At 48.6% G+C, this 20,771-nt stretch overlaps 1 protein-coding gene across 1 annotated transcript; it reads left to right on the top strand.

Moving 5' to 3' along the window:
* Positions 1 to 249: 249 nt before the first annotated feature.
* On the top strand, positions 250 to 8,743 carry c3h1orf52 (chromosome 3 C1orf52 homolog). The gene is made up of 3 exons (XM_085983544.1): positions 250 to 563; positions 845 to 1,037; positions 8,349 to 8,743. The coding sequence occupies exons 1-3, from the start codon at positions 309 to 311 to the stop codon at positions 8,507 to 8,509; spliced, it is 609 nt and encodes a 202-aa protein (XP_085839670.1). The 5' UTR covers positions 250 to 308; the 3' UTR covers positions 8,510 to 8,743.
* Positions 8,744 to 20,771: the final 12,028 nt, after the last annotated feature.

The following is a 20,771-nucleotide window of genomic DNA, read 5'->3' as shown; positions in this document are numbered from 1 at the left end:
GCGCCCTGTAGGGGGCGCGGTACCGGGAGGCCGGGCTGGTCTGGAGACCTGCTGGCGCCCTGTAGGGGGCGCGGTACCGGGAGGCCGGGCTGGTCTGGAGTCCCGCTGGCGCCCTGTGGGGGGCGCGGTGCCGGGAGGCAGTGCTGGTCTGGAGTCCCGCTGGCGCCCTGTGGGGGGCGCGGTACCGGGAGGCAGTGCTGGTCTGGAGTCCCGCTGGCGCCCTATGGGGGGCGCGGTGCCGGGAGGCAGTGCTTTACTGTCGGGGTTGCCGCTTGCTGGCGCCGCTGTGTCCTCGGCAGCTGGTCGCCATGGCGGACGGGCCCAGCGACCCTTTGGCCTATTTCGCCGCCTACGGCAGCTCGGACTCGGACAGCGACTCAGCCCCGGACCCAGCGCTGCATAAACCGCCCTCGGCGGCCACTCTCCCCGCGGACCAGGGTCCGTCGGCCGCTTTACCCCGACCCGACGAGCTGTTTGGCAGCGTCTCTAAACCCAGCTTCCTGGCCGACCCGCGGAGAGGCCGCATCGACTGGGAGAGGCGGCTGGTGCGGGCCCCGGAGGAGGTGAGCCGGGGAGGGGCTGTGGTAGAGAATCTCTTTCCCCCCCTCCCCCTCCCCCTCCTCCGTGTCCCGCCCATCCTCTCCCCGTGTTGTCTTCCCCTCCTCCTCCGTGTCCCGCCCATCCTCTCCCCGTGTTGTCTTCCCCTCCTCCTCCGTGTCCTGAGGTCATGGAATACGCTGTATTAACACAAGTTCTTTTTACTAGCATTTTGGGATTAGCAAAGTAATTCTATTTGCACTGATGCTCAGTTTATCGCTAATCTGCATTTCTGCTAATGTGACAGCCTCCAAAAGAGTTTAAGATCTGGAAAACCAATGCTGTGCCCCCACCAGAGTCGTACGCAGTGGAGGAGAAGAAGCCGCCATTGGGTGTGGACATGGCGGTGAAGTGGTCCAACATGTACCAGGACAATGGTGACGATGCTCCGCAGCGTAGGGCTGCCCTGCTTCCAGAAGAGCCGGAAGTCTCCGAGTCAGGTAGGTTTTATTTACTAGCCCGGCCCCCAGGCCCTTGGAAAACACTCAGCGCATATTTGGTCAGTTTCAAATGGAGTTCGCATAGACGTTGTCACGTTGAATGTCAGCGTGCCTCCGCTGGTAGTTCACTTGCCCCTGAGTCAGAAGGTGGCAGATGTGACGTACTTACTGAAGCTTTTTTTTGCCTAGTCTTGGCTTTGTGGAGATTTCTTTTAACTTGGTCACAGAGCACGAAGAATTGAGAAACCAGTTGCAGCCAGAATTATGCCCCCAACCTTACGCGATAATGAATGTCGTGACTATTGGTCGCCTGTGAGGAAGGAGCCAAGCACAGTCACCAGACACGTAGCGGCACGGTGGCATAGTGGTTAGCACTGTAGCCTCACAGCGCCAGGGACCCGGGTTCAAATCCGGCCTCGGGTGACTGTCTGTGTGGAGTTTGCACATTCTCCCTGTGTTTGCGTGGGTTTCTTCCGGGTGCTCCGGTTTCCTCCCACAGTCCAAAGATGTGCGGGTTAGGTTGATTGGCCATGATAAAAATTGGCCCTTAGTGTTAGGGGGGATTAAATACGGGGTTACGGGGATAGGGCTTGGGTGGGATGGCTGTCGGTGTAGGGACCGGGTGCTAGGGTTTGGATGATCAGCCATGATCTCGTTGAATGGCGGAGCAGGCTCGAAGGGCCGAATGGCCTACTCCTGCTCCTAGTTTCTATGTTTCTATGTTTCATACTGTGCGATTTGCTCGGTCATATGGAAGAATGGAAGGTAGTGTGAAACCTGTATGAATGGACGCTTACTGGGAGGCACAAATAAACTGCATGGGAAATTATACAAAAAGGGCACACTCAATTCACAGGCCCTCACAACCTATGAACTTCGGACAGCCTTCAATGCACTAAGCCCTTTTCACAACTTAAACCACGGGATGCGCAGGTGGCAGTGGGGTTTTGTGGGGGAAACGGCTTTGGTGGAGTGGGGAGCTCGTTCCCCCAGCACGCACAGCAGCCGAGAACCCACTCTATCTTAAGCAGGCAGTTAAGAAGGCAAATGGTATGTTGGCCTTCATAGTGAGAGGATTCGAGTACAGGAGCAAGGATGTCTTGCTGCTGTTGTACAGGGCCTTGGTGAGACCACACCTTGAGTATTGTGTGCAGTTTTAGTCGTCTTATCTGAGGAAGGATGTTCTTGCCATGGAGGGAGTGCAGCGAAGATTCACCAGGCTGATACCTGGGATGGCAGGAATGACGTATGAGGAGAGATTGGGTCGATTGGGCTTATACTCACTGGAGTTTAGAAGAATGAGAGAGGATCTCATCGAAACTTATAAAATTCTAACAGGACTAGACAGACTAGAATGCTGGATGTTCCCGATGGTCGGGGAGTCCAGAACCAGGGGTCACAGTCTAAGGATAAGGGGTAAGCCATTTAGGACAGTGATGAGGAGGAATTTCTTCACCCAGAGAGTGGTGAACCTGTGGAATTCTCTACCACAGAAGGCAGTTGACGCCAGTTCATTAAATATATTCAAGAAGGAGTTAGATATATTTCTTAAGGCTAAAGGGATCAAGGGATATGGGGAGAAAGCAGGGACAGGGTACTGAGTTTGGATGATCAGCCATGATCGCATTAAATGGCGGAACAGGCTCGAGGGGCCGAATGGCCTACTCCTGCTCCTATCTTCTATGTTTTCTTCCTATCTTCTATCTGTGGGATTGAACGCTCGCGCGGCTCTGACCCCGGGGGTGGAGCGGCTTCTCTGCCGCTATGGATGCTGGCTAAAGAACTCTCCATTCCACTGGAACTTTTTACAGTGCGTTCAATGAAATTGAGGACACCTGCCCCCCAAAAAAGCCAGCTGATGCCAGTACACCCCCCCCCCCCCCCCCCAAGGTGCCCGTAATTTACAGGGTGCTTCATACTTTAAAACCTGGCTCACAAGCTTAGAATGCCGATTGTGACTTTATTGTTTTTCTTTCAAGAAGCTGATTATTATAATCTTTACTGTAAATATTATACACTCGTTTATCTTTAATTCAATAATTTTGCTAGTTAGTCAAAGTCTGACGTGCGGCCTAATGTGCAGCTCTGCTTGCTTTTGCAAGATGTGGAAAAACGTCCTATGGAGGCACAGGGTGGATCCAGTAGCTAAAGCAATTCGGAGCAAGGTTTTCTGTTTGTTGCGCTGGGGTTACCTAGATATCGGGGCCATCGAAGATGAGACTCGAGACTGGGGTACTAACACTCATCTATTGGAGTAATCTAACAGACAAGCCAAAGTATCTCTGTAAAAACTTGGTTATCCAAAACTCGGCTGCCCGTGTCCTGACTCACACCAAGTCCCGTTCGCCCATCACCCCCGTGCTCGCTGACCTACATTGGCTCCCGTTTAAGCAACGCCTCGATTTCAAAATTTTCATCCTTGTTTTCAAACCCCTCCATGGCCTCGCCCCTCCCTATCTCTGTAACTTCCTCCAGCCCCACAACCCTCAGATCTCTGCGCTCCTCCAATTCTGGCCTCTTGAGCATCCCCGATTATCATCGCTCCACCATTGGTGGCCGTGCCTTCAGCTGCCTGGGCCCTAAGCTCTGGAATTCCCTCCCTAAACCTCTCCCTCCTCCTTTTAAGACGCTTCTTAAAACCTATCTCTTTGACCAAGCTTTTGGTCACCGGCCCTAATATCCCAAGTGGCATGGTTTTAAAATTTAGTTTTATAACGCTCCAGTGAAGCGCCTTGAGATGTTTTAGGCGCTATATAAATGCAAGTTGTTGTATCTAGCGAAAAAAAGACCCAGAAATGTAATGGCGGGTTCAGGACCTACTGCAGGACTTGAGCCTAAAGTTGTAGCAACATGGTGCTGATGTCCTGTCGATGGGACGATAGGGATGTAATTTTTGTTTCTGCAAAACATATTGGAGCGAAAATTATAACCACTGAAAATGTTTAGCAGTTTACACTCACGAATACACAGTACTCTTTCCTGCAGTCCTGCTACATCCAGTCGTGAATGGTGGACCATTAAACAACTAACGGGAGGAGGAGGCTCCATGAATATCCCCATCCTCAATGATGGCAGAGCCCAGCACATGAGTGCAAAAGACAAGGCTGAAGCGTTTGCAACCATTTTCAGCCAGAAGTGCCGATTGGATGATCCATATCAGCCTCCTCCTGAGGTCCCCAGCATCACAGAAGCCAGTCTTCAGCCAATTCAATTCACTCCACGTGATATCAAGAAACGGCTGAGTGCACTGGATACAGCCAAGGCTATGGGCCCTGACAATGTGAAAAACTGCCCAGGTATGTCCTGTCCAAATAAAACAGGACAAATCCAATCTGGCTAATTACTGCCCATCAGTCTACTCTCAATCATCAGCAAAGTGATGGAAGGTGTCATCGACAGTGCTATCAAGTGGCACTTACCAATAATCTGCTCACCGATGCTCAGTTTGGGTTCCGCCAGGACCACTCGGCTCCTGACCTCATTACAGCCTTGGTCCAAACATGGACAAAAGAGCTGAATTCCAGAGGTGAGGTGAGAGTGATTGCCCTTGACATCAAGGCAGCATTTGACCGAGTGTGGCATCGAGGAGTCCTAGTAAAATTGAAGTTACTGGGAATCGGGGAAATCTCTCCATCTTCAGTTGTTTCATCAATGACCTTCCCTCCATCATAAGGTCAGAAGCAGGGGTGTTGGCTGATGATTGCTCAGTGTTCAGTTCCATTCTCCACTGGCTGGAGTCATACCTAGCACAAAGAAAGATGGTTGTGGTTGTTGGAGGCCAATTATCTCAGCCCCAGGACATCTCTGCAGGAGTTCCTCGGGGCAGTGTCCTAGGCCCAACCATCTTCAGCTACTTCATCAATGACCTTCCCTCCATCATAGAGTCAGAAGTGGCGATGTGCAATCATCAGCGAACAGTGTTCAGTTCCATTCGCAACTCCTCAGATAATGAAGCAGTCCATGCCCGCATGCAGCAAGACCTGGACGACATTCAGGCTTGGGCTGATAAGTGGCAGGTAACATTCGCGCCACACAAGTGCCAGGCAATGACCATCTCCAACAATCGAGAGTCTAACCACCGCCCCTTGACATTCAATGGCATTACCATTGCTGAATCCCCCACCATCAACATCCTGGGCGTCACCATTGACTAGAAACTTAACTGGACCAGCCACATAAATACTGTGGCTACAAGAGCAGGTCAGAGGCTAGGTATTCTGCGGCGAGTGTCTCACTTCCTGACTCCCCAAAGCCTTTCCACCATCTACAAGGCACAAGTCAGGAGTGTGATGGAATACTCTCCACTTGCCTGGATGAGTGCAGCTCCAACAACACTCAAGAAGCTCGACACCAACCAGGACAAAGCAACCCGCCTGATTGGCACCCCATCCACCACCTTAAACATTCACTCCCTCCACCACCGGCGTACTGTGGCTGCAGTGTGTACCATCTACAGGATGCACTGCAGGAACTCGCCAAGGCTTCTTTGGCAGCCCCTCCCAAACCCACGACCTCTTCCACCTAGAAGGACAAGGGCAGCAGGCGCATGGGAACACCACCACCTCCAAGTTCCCTCCAAGTCACACACCATCCTGACTTGGAAATATATCGGCTGTTCCTTCATCGTCGCTGGGTCAAAGCATTGTGGGAGTACCTTCACCACACGGACTGCAGCGGTTCAAGAAGGCAGCTCACCACCACCACCTTGAGGGCAATTAGGGATGAGCAATAAATGCTGGCCTTGCCAGCGACGCCCACATCACAGGAAGGAATAAAAACTGTTCCCTAGAGCCTCCACCATGGTCTCTCAATTAAAAAAAAAGACTGACAAATGTTTTCTTTTTTTTCATACTTGCTTATATCTCACTTTTTCTTTAACCTTAGTGAATACTGCATTATCTGCACTTTAATGACCCACTTTCCAAATTATCTACCAAAGCTTTCACAGGACAAAGCCGTACTTAAGTCATTGCCACATCACATATTGATTGTATTCTACTTGCCTTCATTCTCGTACTCTACACGGAGGACACCTAACTAGGGTTGCAATATTCCAGGAATTTTTAAAAGAGGGAACTTTCCATGGGAATTTATGGGAATTTTGAGTTTTTTTGCACACTGATGGTTTTTGTCTCTGACCCTTAATATCTTTGTCATCAAAATAGACATACTGTTCCATACAAAAAAAAAACGGGCTTTCAAAACTTTATTTAGGTTATAATTTTGAACTTTATTGAACCCCCACAAAAAAGACCCATCTAAAATAAAAAGAGCGTCAGCTTATTTAGCCTGTAATTTGTCCTTATTTTGTCCCTTTGAGTCTTCTACTCATGAGTCTTCTGAGTCGTCTTTTCATCATTGCTCCTCCTGATTCTCTGACTCTGGCTCTGACGTGTCCATTTCCTCCTCTGTGTCACTGTCTAGCTGTGTGGTGGACACTTCTGTATCTGGCTCAATAAGTTGTAGGTTCGCCCGGATAGCCACCAGTTTCTCCACTCTCTTGTTAGGCAGCCTGTTGCGCACCTTTGTATGCGTATTCCACACATCCGACGGTAAATGTGGCATTGTTCTATGCAGAGAAATAAAGGGCATTCATCTGTGTTGAACTGCGGTCGATCAGCACGATTGCAACAGGGTGAGTAAATATTTCCTGATGCTCCATGTGATGGAAGCATGACCTGTGCGCACACGACGCTACATCACCAATAGAGGGAGCTAATTGCTCATCCACTCATCCAACCAATCAGGATACATTTGTTCACAGTCACACACAAAACTTGTAATTATTAAAACAAACCAAGTAAGAAGATAAACATATATTGATTAAGAAATTCCTTAATAATTAAGATTCCGTCTCTGTTAGTAATTTTAAGAGAGGACCTGTGGGGGGGGGAAAAAAATGAAATACAAAAAAAAAACAATATTATGCGAGCATGAGCTTTTTTGGGCAAAATTCCCAAGCTAAACTTCCCGTGGAAAATTTCCGGAAATTTCCTGGAAACTTTCCACCCCTTTGCAACCCTACACCTAATTAACCACTTAATTTCCTTTATCTGTTGAGGAGTCACCTCTATTGTGGCAGGTTATGGAGGGTCAGTGGTATAGTAAAAATTTAGCAGGATGTTTGCATTAGCAGATGGAATAATTCGGGTCAGTTACAATTGGGATGGCTGTTTGCGTCCTCAGATTCACCGTGTCAAAGAGGAGGGTCTTAAGATTTCTGATAGCATATGCTGGCTCTCCGAATATGTCTCGGATCCATTCGTTAGCACTTCATTTCAATTGGAACCAGAGTCCAAAAGCTAGCCTTGGATTTTATTTTGCTCGCTGCCATTTTCCTATATTTTTTTTTGTTCCCTCGCCTGGATCATACAAGACAGAGGAGACACGCTCCCTGTAATATAAGCATTTAAAAAAAATTTTTATTCATTGATGGGATGTGGGTGTCGCTGGCTAGGCCTGCATTTAGTGCCCATCCCTAATTGCCCTTGAGAAGATGGTGGTGAGCCGCCGCCTTGAACCGCTGCAGTCCATATGGTGTAGGTACGCCCACAATACTGTTAGGAAGGGAGTTCCAGGATTTTGGCCCAGCGACAGTGAAGGAACGGCGATACAGGTCCAAGTCAGGATGGTGTGTGGCTTGGAGGGGAACTTGTAGGTGGTGATGTTCCCATGCGTCTGCTGCCCTTGTCCTTCTAAGTGGTAGAGGTCGCGGGTTTGGAAGGTGCTGTTGAACAATCCTTGGCGAGTTGCTGCAGTGCATCTTGTAGATGGTACACACTGCAGCCACAGTGCGCTGGTGGTGGAGGGAGTGAATGTTGAAGGTGGTGGATGGAGTGCCAATCAAGTGGGCTTTCTTGACATGGCATCCCTTAGAACATAAGAAATAGGAGCAGGAGTAAGCCATACGGCCCCTTCGAGCCTGCTCCGCGATTTAATTAGATCGTGGCTGATCTCCGACCTCGACTCCACTTTCCCGCCCGATCTCCTTATCCCCTAGAGTCAAAAAATCTATCGATCTCGGCCTTGAATATACTCGACGATTCAGCATCCGCAACCCTCTGGGGCAGAGAATTCCAAAGATTCACAACCCTCTAAGTGAAGAAATTCCTCCTCGTCTCGGTCTTAAATGGCCGACCCCTAAGACTGTGCCCCCATACTGCAGGCTGTTCTCTGTTTACGTAACTAGTCCCAGTGCACTGCTACCGAGGGCAGGTCGACACTCAAAACGTGTAATGAAAGCTATTGTAATTGGTATGAATGCGATCATTGGATGATTTATTTATTGATGGTTACTTTCTCTCCTTTCAGATGAGGAGGATGCAGCGAACTCTTCCGCCAAAAAGCGCAAGATCGAAACGTTCCAGCAGAAGGAGAAGAGGAAACGCAACGAGGGGCAAGCCAACCGGGAGAAAAGTTTCGTCGAAGAAGAAAAGAGAATTCTCAGGCAGGAGTTTTGCTTGAAAGATTGAAGGAAACGTTCAGCGGATTAAAAAAAAAAAAAAAAAACCCTCGCCGCCGAACTCACTCTGCCCATCCCAAACACGTGCTGCTTGCTTTCCGCAGCTTCAGACTCTCTGATCACACGCTCGGTAATGGCGGCCAAAAGAAACAAGACCGTCTGGCTGCGTGGAGCGTGCAGTGGGAAGCTCTTTAAAATAAAGCTGTATTTATTGGTTCTTGTCAAATAAACAAGTGAGACTTTTGTTTTGCGCAGGCTGCCATAGGAAACCAGTGGGAAACCTATTTAATAGCGCTAACGTTTTAGTGTGGACTTGATGTGAAATTTTTTCTTTAAAAAAAAACAGACACCTTTAGGATGTCTTTTTGATGTGCAGCCATGACAAATGTTTGAAGTGGAAACTGCCAGTGTTCCAGTTTGGCTTGTGTAGCGATCAAACTGACATCTGAACGGCTGGCCCAAGTGTTGTCATTTGTCCCCTATTCGAGGCACTTGTTATAACACTCCGAGTTTACGGCCCACTGACTGTGAAGCCTTGGCAGGACCTGTGTAGAGTTGTATTCTGTTGTTGTGGCCATGTATGCTGTTGACTTTTTTTCCCCCAAGTGTTGCATCACATTTGACATTGAAAGTAACATGTCTACTATTGCGTATAAATCTCGTCCTGAGTCAGATAATATGGGTAGGGTGTATGAAATGTACAGTCAAGACAGACCAGAACTAGGGGCCATAAATATAAGAGTCACTATTAAATCCAATCGGGAATTCAGGGGAAACTTCCTTAGCCAGAGAGTGGTGAGAATGTGGAACTCGCTCCCACAGGGAGTGGTTGAGGCGAATACCGGATGCATTGAAGGGGAGAAAGGGATAGAAGGATATACTGATAGGGTTAGATGAAGAGAATATAAGAAATAGGCGCAGGAGTAGGCCACACGGTCCCTCGAGCCTGCTCCGTCATTCAATAAGATCATGGCTGATCTTTGACCTCAACTCCACTTTCCCGCCCGATCTCCATATCCCTTGATTCCCTTAGTATCCAAAAATCTCTCGATCTCAGCCTTGAATATACTCAAAGACTCAGCATTCACAGCCCTCTGGGGCAGAGAATTCCAAAGATTCAGAAACCTCCGATTGAAGAAATTCCTCCTCATCTCGGTCTTAAATGGCCGACCCCTTATCCTGAGACTATGCCCCCTAGTTCTAGACACTCCAGCCAGGGGAAACAGCCTCTCAGCATCTTCCCTGTCAATCCCCCTCTGAATCTTGTATGTAAGAGGGGTGGGAAGAGGCTCGAGTGGAGCATAAACACCGGCATAGACCAGTTGGCCTGAATGGCCTGTTTCTGTGCTGTAAATACTTGGTAATGTTGACTGATTCCTATATTTAGTTGAAGAAGCCAAGACTTGGACTTTTTTTGGGTGAGTGAGGTACTGTCTGGGAAGCTTTTCATATTGTACACATGGACAGGCTGATCTTGATTTAAACCTTGTGCTAGCTACACGAAAATGAATCTGCTACATGGTGTTCTATTGAGCTTATCACTTGACTTTCTGTTAACGATGGTTTAAGGGGAGAGGGGGCAGGCTGGGCAGCAGCTTCGACATTCACCTTTGGGGGCACAATAGATGGAATGGAATTCTCCCCTATCTGCAGGTTGTAAGGTGTAGGCTTTAGGGGTAATAGTAGAAAAGTGACATACTAGGATAACTTTGATGTGAGAAAGCATCACCGGTTAACTAGTACAGATTGTACAGCACGTGTCTAAAATATATCTCTACAGAATAAGTAGGCTATGACGGCTGCTGTAAGAATGAACTATTCCTGTCGACAACCCTTGTATCGCATAACTTTAGGAGTGCATAAATTTCAAATAGTTAAGCGAGGTTACCGTGGATACAGAAGTGTAAGGGAGAGCATGCTGAAAAAAAACCTTGAAGAGATGCGGTTTACCCTCTGAACTGCAAAACCAGATTGTACCATTTTTCAAACAACCAGAGTATAGCACATGCTGCTCTCAGAATATGGGGCGAGAAATATATGGCGTACTTTGGTGGGTACAGCTTGGACTTGGGATGCCAGAGGCCAAACTCGGGGGGGGGGCCCCCATCCAGCGAGCTGGCCTAACGTGAATTATAGTGGACATGTGGGACTTGCATAATCTATCAGTACTGAGGCTCAATCTTGTGTTCCTCAATAAAGTATTCAAGTTGCTGACACTAAACTCTTGGACCTATCGATTAATAAGATTAACTGGCAAGGTAATCTGAAACAAGGAAATAACAACAGAAAATGCTGGAAAAACTCAGCAAGTCAGGCAACATCCGTGGAGAGAAATTTGAGTTGACGTTTCGGGTTTGACCCTTCTTCAAAACTGGAGAGAAAAGGAACTAGATCGAAGGCAGGGCTGCGATCGGACAAAAGAATAAAAGAACCAAAAGAAGTAAAAGAGATTAGAAGCTAGACGAGATGGTAATAGGCTGTGATTAGGTGTAAAGTGTACTGGCAGGGCAAAAGATAGCTGCCAGGTGTGAGAGAGAAACAAAAGGAAAGGGGGGGGGGGAAAGGAAAGGAGTGGAAAAATATAAGTGAAAATGAAATAGGGGCCGAGGTTATGATCTGAAATTGTTGAACTCGATATTGAGACCGGAAGGCTGCAGACTGCCTAATCGGAAGATGAGGTGCTGTTCCTCGAGTTTACGTTGAGCTTCCGTGGAACAGTACAAGAGGCCAAGGACGGTGAGGTCCGAGTGGGAATGGAGCGGTGAATTGAAATGACAGGCGACCGGAAGCTCGGGGTCACCCTTACGGACTGAACGGAGGTGTTCCGCAAAGCGGTCACCCAATCTGCGTTTGGTCTCCCCAATGTAGAGGAGATCGCATCGTGAGCAGCGAATACAGTATACTAGATTGCGAGAAGTACAAGTAAATCGCTGTTTCACCTGGAAGGGGTGTTTGGGGCCCTGGACAGTGGGGAGGGGGGAGGTATAGGGGCAGGTGTTACATCTCCTCCGCTTGCACGGGAAGGTGCCAGGCGAAGGGGAAGGGCTGTTTGGGGTGATAGAGGAGTGGACTAGGGTGTCTCGGAGAGAGCGGTCCCTGCGGAATGCTGAAAGGGGAGGGGAGGGGAAGATACGTTTGGTGGTGGGATCACTTTGGAGGTAGCGGAAATGCCGGAGGATGATCCGTTGAATGTGGAGGCTGGTGGGGTGAAAGGTGAGGACAAGGGGAACCCTATCGTGGTTCCGGGAGGGAGGGGCAGGGGTGAGGGCAGAGGTGCGGGAGATAGAACTGACACGGTCGAGGGCAGTGTCAACCACGGTAGAGGGGAATCCTCGGTTGCGGAAAAAGGAAGACATGTCGGAAGCACTGGTGTGGAAGGTGGCGTCGTCGGAGCAGATACGGCGGAGGCGGAGAAACTGGGAGAATGGAATAGAGTCCTTACAGGAAGCGGGGTGGGAGGAAGTGTAGTCCAGGTAGCTGTGGGAGTCAGTGGGCTTGTAGTAAATATTGGTCGATAACCTATCCCCAGAGATGGAGACGGAGAAGTCGAGGAAGGGAAGGGAAGAGTCAGAGATGGACCATGTGAAGGTGAGGGAAGGGTGGAAATTGGAGGCAAAGTGAATGAAATTGTCAAGTTCGGAGCGAGAGCAGGAAACTGCACCGATACAGTCATCAATGTATCGGAAAAAGAGGTGAGGGAGGGGACCCGAGTAGGACTGGAACAAAGATTGTTCCACATAGCCCACGAAAAGGCAGGCATAGCTAGGACCCATGCGGGTACCCATGGCAACACCTTTGATTTGGAGGAAATGAGTGGAGTTAAAGGAGAAGTTGTTCAATGTGAGAACAAGTTCAGCCAGGTGGAGGAGGGTCGTGGTGGATGGGGACTGGTCGGGCCTCTGTTCGAGGAAGAAGCGGAGTGCCCTCAGGCCATCCGGGTGGGGGATGGAGGTGTAGAGGGATTGCACGTCCATGGTGAAAAGGAAGCGGTTGGGGCCAGGAAACTGGAAACTGTTAAAGTGGCGGAGGGCGTCCGAAGAGTCGCGGATGTAGGTGGGAAGAGACTGGACAAGGGGAGAAAAGATAGAGTCAAGATAGGAAGAGATAAGTTCCGTAGGGCAAGAACAGGCTGAAACGATGGGTCTACCAGGGCAGTCCTGTTTGTGGATCTTGGGAAGGAGGTAGAAGCGGGCTGTGCGGGGTTGGGGAACTATGAGGTTGGTGGCAGCGGGGGGAAGATCTCCAGAGGAGATGAGGTCAGTGACAGTCTTGGAAACGGTGGTTTGATGTTTGGTAGTGGGGTCATGGTCCAGGTGGAGGTAGGAGCAGGTGTCGGAGAGTTGGCGTTCAGCTTCCGCTAGGTAGAGGTCAGTACGCCAAACAACAACAGCACCGCCCTTGTCAGCGGGTTTAATGACAATGTCAGGGTTGGATCTAAGAGAATGGAGTGCTGCAAGTTCAGAGGGAGGTAGGTTGGAGTGAGTGAGGGGAGCAGAGAAATGGAGACGGCCGATGTCACGGCGGCAGTTAGCGATGAAAAGATCTAGAGAGGGTAAGAGGCCAGGGGGAGGGGTCCAGGTAGAATGGGAATTCTGCAAGCGGGAGAAAGGGTCAGTTGTGCGGGGGGAGGACTCCTGGCCAAAGAAGTGGGCACGGAGACGAAGGCGGCGGAAAAAGAGCTCAGCATCGTGCCGAGCTCGAAATTCATTGAGGTGGGGGCGTAAGGGGATGAAGCTCAGGCCTTTGCTGAGGACTGATCGTTCAGGGTCAGAGAGTGGAAGGTCAGAGGGGATAGTGAACACACGGCAGGGGGTGAGATTGGGAGAAGGGGGGTCAGAGGAAAGTGAAGGGGAAGAAGGTTCCGGAGGGGCGTTGGTGTCCAAGAGTTGATGAAGCTTGCGATCCTTGACATCGGAAAGGAAGAAGAAAAGTTTTTTGTTGAAGCGTCGGATGAGTCGAAGGATGAAGTGGAACTGAGGACCCGGACAGCTTTGAGATAGAGTGCGCCGGTGTTGCTGAAGGATCCTGCATGAAGTGAATTTAGGCATTCTCACAGTCATAACAGCGCAGAAGGAGGCCATTCGGCCCATCGAGTCCACGCTGGGTCTCTGTAGAGCAATCCAGTCAGTCCCCTTCCTCCGCTCTATCCCCGGAGCCCTGCAAGTTTATTTCCCTCAAGTGCCTATCCAGTCTCCCCTTGAAAACACTGAGTGTCTCCGCTTCCACCACTTCCGTCGGCAGCGAGTTCTGGGTCCTCACCACTCGCTGCGTAAAAAAGTTTTTCCTCACTCCCCCCTGTATCGCTTGCCCAAAACCTTAAATCTATGTCCCCTAGTCCTTGTACCATCAACTAGTGGGAACAGCCTTTCCCCGTCTAGCCTATCCAAACCCGTCATAATCTTGTACACCTCTATCAAATCACCCCTCAACCTCCTTTGCTCTAATAAAAACAAATCCAGCTTCTCCAACCTGTCCTTGTAGCTAAGATCCCCCATCCCCGGAACCATTCTGGTAAATCTCTGCACCCTCTCAAGGGCCTTCTCAACCCAGTTCGTAGAGGACAAGAAAAACCTTTCATAATTTAAGCATGAGATTAGAGAAGCCACAGGCTTGCTGGCGTGGGAAATGGTTAAACAGTACGAGATATTGCAAGATAAAAACAAAATGTTGGTGATACGCAGCAGGTCAGGCAGCATCTGTGGAGAGAGAAACAGAGTTAACGTTTCAGGTCGATGACCTTTCGTCAGAACTGGAAGAAGAGATGTAATAGTTTCACCAGGCTGATACCTGGGATGGCAGGAATGACGTACGAGGAGAGATTGTGTCGATTGGGCTTATACTCACTGGAGTTTAGAAGATTGAGAGGGGATCTCATCGAAATCTATAAAATTCTGTCATGTCTGGCCAGACTAGATGCAGGAAGGATGTTTCTGATGGCCGGGGAGTCCAGAACCAGGGGTCATAGTCTTAAGGATAAGGGGTAAGCCATTTAGGACTGAAATGAGGAATTTCTTCACCCAGAGAGTGGTGAACCTGTGGAATTCTCTGCCACAGAGGGCGGTGGAGGCCAGTTCATTAAATATATTCAAGAAAGAGTTGGATATATTTCTTGAGGCTAAAGGGATCAAGAGATATGGGGCGAAGGCAGGGACAGGGTACTGAATTTGGATGATCAGCCATGATCTCATTGAATGGCGGAGCAGGCTCGAAGGGCCGAATGGCCTACTCCTGCTCCTATGTTTCTATGTTTTTAAGCAAGTACAGAAGCAGGGAAAGGAGGGGAGGGAAGAATAATGGGGAAGGTCTGTGATAGGGTGGAAGGCAGGAGAGATTAAATGATGAAAGGGATGATTGTGCGAGGCGAAAGGGGGTGGTAATGGGACAAGTAAAGAAACAAAAGATGGGTCCAGAGGAGGTGTAAATGGCAACAGCAGAATCATTACCAGCACCTGCTGTCCAAAAAAATGGGAGCAGTGGATCTGAAATTGTTGAACTCACTGTTGAGTCCGGAAGACTGTAAAGTGCCTAATCGAAAGATGAGCTGTTCCCTGAGCTTCATTGGAACAGTGTAGGAGGCTGAGGACAGCATGAGTATTCTGAGATTGCAACTAAGATATATTTTTGAAGCTTCACCCTGAACTGTAGCTAACCTAAGTTGATTCTGCCAACAGGGTGGTGAATCTTTGGAATTCTCTGCCCCAGAGGGCTGTGGATGCTGAATCGTTGAGTATATTCAAGGCTGAGATTGATAGATTTTTGGACTCTAGTGGAAATCAAGGGATAAGGGGATTGGGCGGGAAAGTGGAGTTGAGGTCGAAGATCAGCCATGATCTTATTGAATGGCGGAGCAGGCTCGAGGGGCCGAATGGTCGACTCCTGCTCCTATTTCTTATGTTTTTAACTGGGTTCCTGAAATGGAATGTGTGTGTGTTACTCCATATCTTTTGTATTGTGAGCTGCAAGTGATAAATTACACTCCCTCTCACCACTAGTTCCTCCGCTGGCTGAACTGTACAGAGACGAGGGTTTTTTAAGTCACGTTTTCACACACATTGAGTTAGATATTCTGATCACTGTATGTGGTAAGATTGTATATTTTAAAATTGAATTAAATGTAACTTCAAAATATATTTGCAATTGATACATATTTGTTTTAAAAAGCAAGTGAGTGTTATACCGAGGATTCCAACTTTTAAATGCAGGAAATAAGAATTTATATGATGGGTATCTAAAATTGCTGCATTCATTCTTTTTTGCCGCAACAGTTTGTAGTGTGTAGTTTTGTGGAGAGGCTGGGGTTGTTCTCCTTGGAGCAGAGAAGATGAAGAGGAGATTTGATAGAGGTGTTTAAAGGGTTTATGTAGAGTAAATAAAAAGAAACTTTCCAATGGCTGAAGGGTCGCTAACCAAAGGGCACCGATTTAAGATGTTGGCAAAAGAACCAGAGGCGACATGAGGAAAAACTTTATTACGCACCAAGTGTTAGGATTTGGAATGCGCTGCCTGATAGGGCGGTGGACACACATTCAATAGTAGCCTTCAAAAGGGAACTGGATAAATACCTGAAAGAGAAAAAATTGCAGGGGTATGGGGAAAGAGCGGGGGAGTGGGACTAACTGGATTGCTCTTCGAAAGAGCCGGCGCAGACTCGATGGGCCGAATGTGCTGTACTATTCTATGATTCTATTCTATGTATTGTGCAGTGAAGATCACATCGACCAATATCACGCCAATGATGACATTTGTGTGCCTTTTGACAACCCCCAGTCTCCCTCTCTCTCAAGCCCCAATCTCCACCGACCCCCACCCTCTCCGTCCCTGACCCCTATTCCACTGTCTCCTATTTATGAACATGACAGGTTCATCAAGTGGTGCCTTGAGCGGCATGTGGGTCCCCTCCCCCCCCCCACACACACTCTGGGGAAGCCAGCGATCCTATGGAAGCTGATGGACCTCTCCCTTTGCTGTGCTGGAGACATAAGAACATAAGAAATAGGAGCAGGAGTCGGCCCTTCGAGCCTGCTCCGCCATTCAATGAGATCATGGCTGATCTTCTGCCTCATCTCCACTTTCCTGCACTATCCCCATATCCCTTGATTCCCTTAATATTCAAAAATCTATCGATCTCTGTCTTGAATATACTCAACGACTGAGCCTCCACAGCCCTCTGGGGTAGAGAATTCCAAAGATTCACCACCCTCTGAGTGCAGAAATTTCTCCTCATCTCAGTCCTAAATGGCCGACCCCTTATCCTGAGACTGTGACCCCTGGTTCTCGACTCCCCAGCCAGGGGGAAACATCCTCCCTGCATCTACCCTGTAAGAATTTTGTAAGTTTCAATGAGATCACCTCTCATTCTTCTAAACTCCAGAGAATATAGCCATGTCATACTTGAAGAAGGTTGATGCCCTGCGGAATAGGGAATCCATGACCTGTTGAATGCAGGTCCTCGTGTCGCCTTGGGTAATGTTACATAGGTCACATAGGCCTGCCTGAGAGGAACTGCATAGGTAGAAACTGAGGGCCCTCGTCAACTTCATGGCCACTGACAAGGCACTGTGGGGTACTTCAGGCCCTCGTTTAGCATCTCACCGAAGTGGCCAATTGTTGAAACGCAGTCTGCTCACGCAGAGCTCCTCCAGCATTAAGAATTTGGATGATCAGCCATGCTCTCATTAAATGGCAGAACAGGCTCAAGGGGCCGAATGGCCTACTCCTGCTCCTATCTTCTATGTTTCTATTATCTTGAAGGATATTCATTCCCTGTAGACTCCCTTAGGTGGTTGGAGTGTAGTAGTTACATCTGCTCAGTCTCCAGCCACGGTGCCTCATTTGACTTCCCCCGTGCTCCCTCTGCTCCTCTTCTAAGTTGTCCATTGTGATCAGGAGCAGTAGAACACCAAGTGGACAGAACATTGCACTGCTTTCACCCCCTTACGAGTGTAGAAACAGCTTTGCATCCTGAGAATTATTGTCTTCCGTCACCAACAGGAGTGTGGGTGGCAAGACTGGAACATAAAAATTGCCAGGACACAGATAAAGAAAAAAACCTTTCGGGAACAATTCACTGACTGCTAGAATGAGACTCCTCAGCTGCACGGGTCCCTTTATGAGCCAGAGGTTAAAGGTCATGTGAGGACCATAAATCGCGTCGTTGTTAGAGTTACCTATGGCATTGATTTCCAGCCCTAAGTCACTGCGATTAGTATGGAATAATGTCGCAAATCCAGCAATGTCACCATTGCCGGTATGTTCAGCAGGGAGCCTTGCGGCAAGAAGGGATATTTTATCGGCTTTGTCGAGGCACAAATGGTCCAGCAATTTGCGGAGGATCGGAACTCATGGAGTATCTCAGTTACTTGTTTCCTACATTACAACAGTGACTACACCTCAAAAGGACTTCTTCATTGGCTGTAAAGTGCTTAGGGATGTCCTGAGGTCGTGAAAGGCGCGATAGAAATGCAAGACTTTCGAGGCTTTTTACACCCGCAAATTGCTGGATTTATGAACAAATTAATAATGCCGTACGACACTAATGCGTCATCTTAATGGCACAACTTCCCGTAAATTCAGGCCCTATAGCTCTGCCCCACCATTAAAGTTAATGGTGACGTAAGAAAACTACTAGGCACTTGGTCTAAGCATTAAACAAAGCTTTAATCAACTGTTTTACAACATGGAGGTCTAGTTGTGTCCTTCACTAGTTCCTGTTAAGAATATCCTGCGCAAGCTGGGCCTGTGCCTGAGTATTTATACTCTCCCTGGACAGCGCCACCTGTAGGCGGTTCAGTATTATTTCATAAGTCTTTCTTTCATGAATGACTGATTCATGTCAAATGGTGATTGCAAATTTGCTTCATTAACACCTGCTTTCCTGTTGCTGCCACTTAGACTGAACGATGCGGTTAATGGTTCTCTCTCCTCAGGTACTGTCCCCTCATTCCTTCAAATCTGCCGTCATCTCCCCCTCCTCAAAAAAACCCTTGACCCCTCCGTCCTTGCAAACTACCGCCCCATCTCCAAACTCCCTTTCCTCTCCAAAGTCCTTGAATGTGTTGTCGCCTCCCAAATCCGTGCCCATCTTTCCCGGAACTCCAGGTCTGAATTCCTCCAATCAGCTTTCTGCTCCTGCCACAGTACCGAAACAGCTCTTATCATAGTCACAAATGACAAGGGTAACCTATCCCTCCTCGTCCTTCTTGATCTGTCTGCAGCCTTTGACAAGGTTGACCACTCCATCCTCCTCCAATGCTTCGCCACTATCGTCCAGCTGGGTGGGACTGCACTTGCCTGGTTCCATTCTTATCTATCTAATTGTAGCCAGAGAATCACCTGCAACAGCTTCTCTTCCCACTCCCGCATCATTAGCTCTGGTGTCCCCCAAGGATCTATCCTTGACCCCCTCCTATTTCTCATCTACATGCTGCCCCTTGGCGACATCATCCGAAAACACAGTGTCAGTTTCCACATGTACGCTGACGACACCCACTCTACCTTACCACCACTTCTCTCGACCCCTCCACGGTCTCTAAATTGTCAGACTGCTTGTTCGACATCCAGTACTGGATGAGCAGAAATTTCCTATAACTAAATATTGGGAAGACCGAATCCATTGTCTTCAGTCCGCGTAACAAACTCCATTCCCTAGCCACCGACTCCATCCCTCTCCTTAGTATCTATCTGAGGTTGAACCAGAGTGTTCACAACCTTGGTGTCATATTTGACTCTGAAATGAGCTCCTGACCACATATCCACGTCATAACTAAGACCGCCTATTTCCACCTCCATAACATCGCCCGTCTCCGCCCTTGCCTCAGCACATCCGCTGCTGAAACCCTCATCCATGCCTTTGTTACCTCCAGACTTGACTATTCCAACGCACTCCTGGCTGGCTTCCCGCATTCCACCCTACGTAAACTTGAGGTCATCCAAAACTCGGCTGCCAAGTCCCGTTCACCCATCACCCCCTGTGCTCGCTGACCTACATTGGCTCCCGGTTAAGCAACGCTTCGATTTAAAAATTCTCATCTTTGTCTTCAAATCCCTCCATGGCCTCGCCCCTCTCTATCTCCTCCAGCCCTACAACCCCCCGAGATATCTGCGCTCCTCTAATTCTGTCCTCTTGAGCATGCCTGATTTTAATTGGCAGCCCTGCCTTCAGCTGCCAAGACCCCTAAGCTCTGGAATTAGATGAGAGTCAGGTTCTTAAACCATTGCATTGTCAAGTCAATAAAAAGGTACTACAGGTAGACTATCCTTTATCCGAACTTCCGAAAACCGAAAACCTCTAAAAACCGAAAGTTTTTTCGTTCAGCGTAAGTCGTGCGCACGACGCCGACCCCCGCCCCCGACCCCCCGCCGACCCCGACGCCGACCCCCGCCCCCGACCCCCGCCGACCCCGACCCCCCGCCGACCCCCCCGCCGACGCCCACCCCCGACCCCCCGACGACCCCCCGCCGACCCCGACCCCCGACGACCCCCACCCCGACAAATTTCCCAGTCTTATAAAATACCTTCTGAAATCCGAAATTTTCCGAAAACCGAAACACGGCTGGTCCCGAGGTTTTCGGATAAAGGATAGTCTACCTGTATTAACAATTCTTTTCTTTTAAGTAATTTTTAAATGTGTTTCTTTTAAAGCATTGATTGTTACATAGGATTACACCGGATATATGGAACAGAAACAGGCCATTCGGCCCAACCAGTCCATGCCGGCGTTTATGCTCCACTCGAGCCTCCTCCCATCTTTCCTCATCTAACTCTATCAGCATAACCCTCTATTCCCTTCTCCCTCTTATGCTTATCTAGCTTCCCCTTAAATGCATCTATACTATTCGCTTCAACCACTCCCTGTGGTAGCGAGTTCCACATTCTCACTACTCTTTGGGTAAAGAAGTTTCTTCTGAATTCCCTATTTGATTTCTTGGTGACTATCTTATATTGATGGCCAGTAGTTTTGCTCTTCCTCACAAGTGGAAACATTCTCTCTGTATCCACTCTATCAAAACCTTTCATAATTTTAAAGACCTCTATTAGGTCACTCCTCAGCCTTCTTTTTTCAAGGGAAAAGAGACCCAGCCTGTTCATCCTTTCCTGATATGTATACCCTCGCATTTCTGCTATCATCCTTGTAAATCTTCTCTGCACCCTCTCCAGTGCCTCTATATTCTTTTTATAATATGGCGACCAGAATTGTAGGCAGTGCTCTAAGCGTGGTCTAACCAAGGTTTGATACAGGTTTAGCATAACTTCCCTACTTTTCAATTCTATC

This window comes from Somniosus microcephalus, chromosome 3 (assembly GCF_052327205.1).
Source record: "Somniosus microcephalus isolate GS21.2 chromosome 3, FLI_Smic_1.0, whole genome shotgun sequence".
NCBI classification, from domain to species: Eukaryota; Metazoa; Chordata; class Chondrichthyes; order Squaliformes; family Somniosidae; genus Somniosus; species Somniosus microcephalus.
The sequence above is the reverse complement of the archived record's forward strand: the minus strand, read 5'-3'. Positions and strand labels throughout refer to the sequence as shown.

Coding starts and splice junctions, on each gene's coding strand:
- c3h1orf52 (XM_085983544.1), top strand. CDS start 309: ATGGCGGACGGGCCCAGCGACCCTTTGGCCTATTTCGCCGCCTACGGC. Junction 564..844: donor TGGTGCGGGCCCCGGAGGAG/GTGAGCCGGGGA, acceptor CTAATGTGACAG/CCTCCAAAAGAGTTTAAGAT. Junction 1,038..8,348: donor GCCGGAAGTCTCCGAGTCAG/GTAGGTTTTATT, acceptor CTCTCCTTTCAG/ATGAGGAGGATGCAGCGAAC.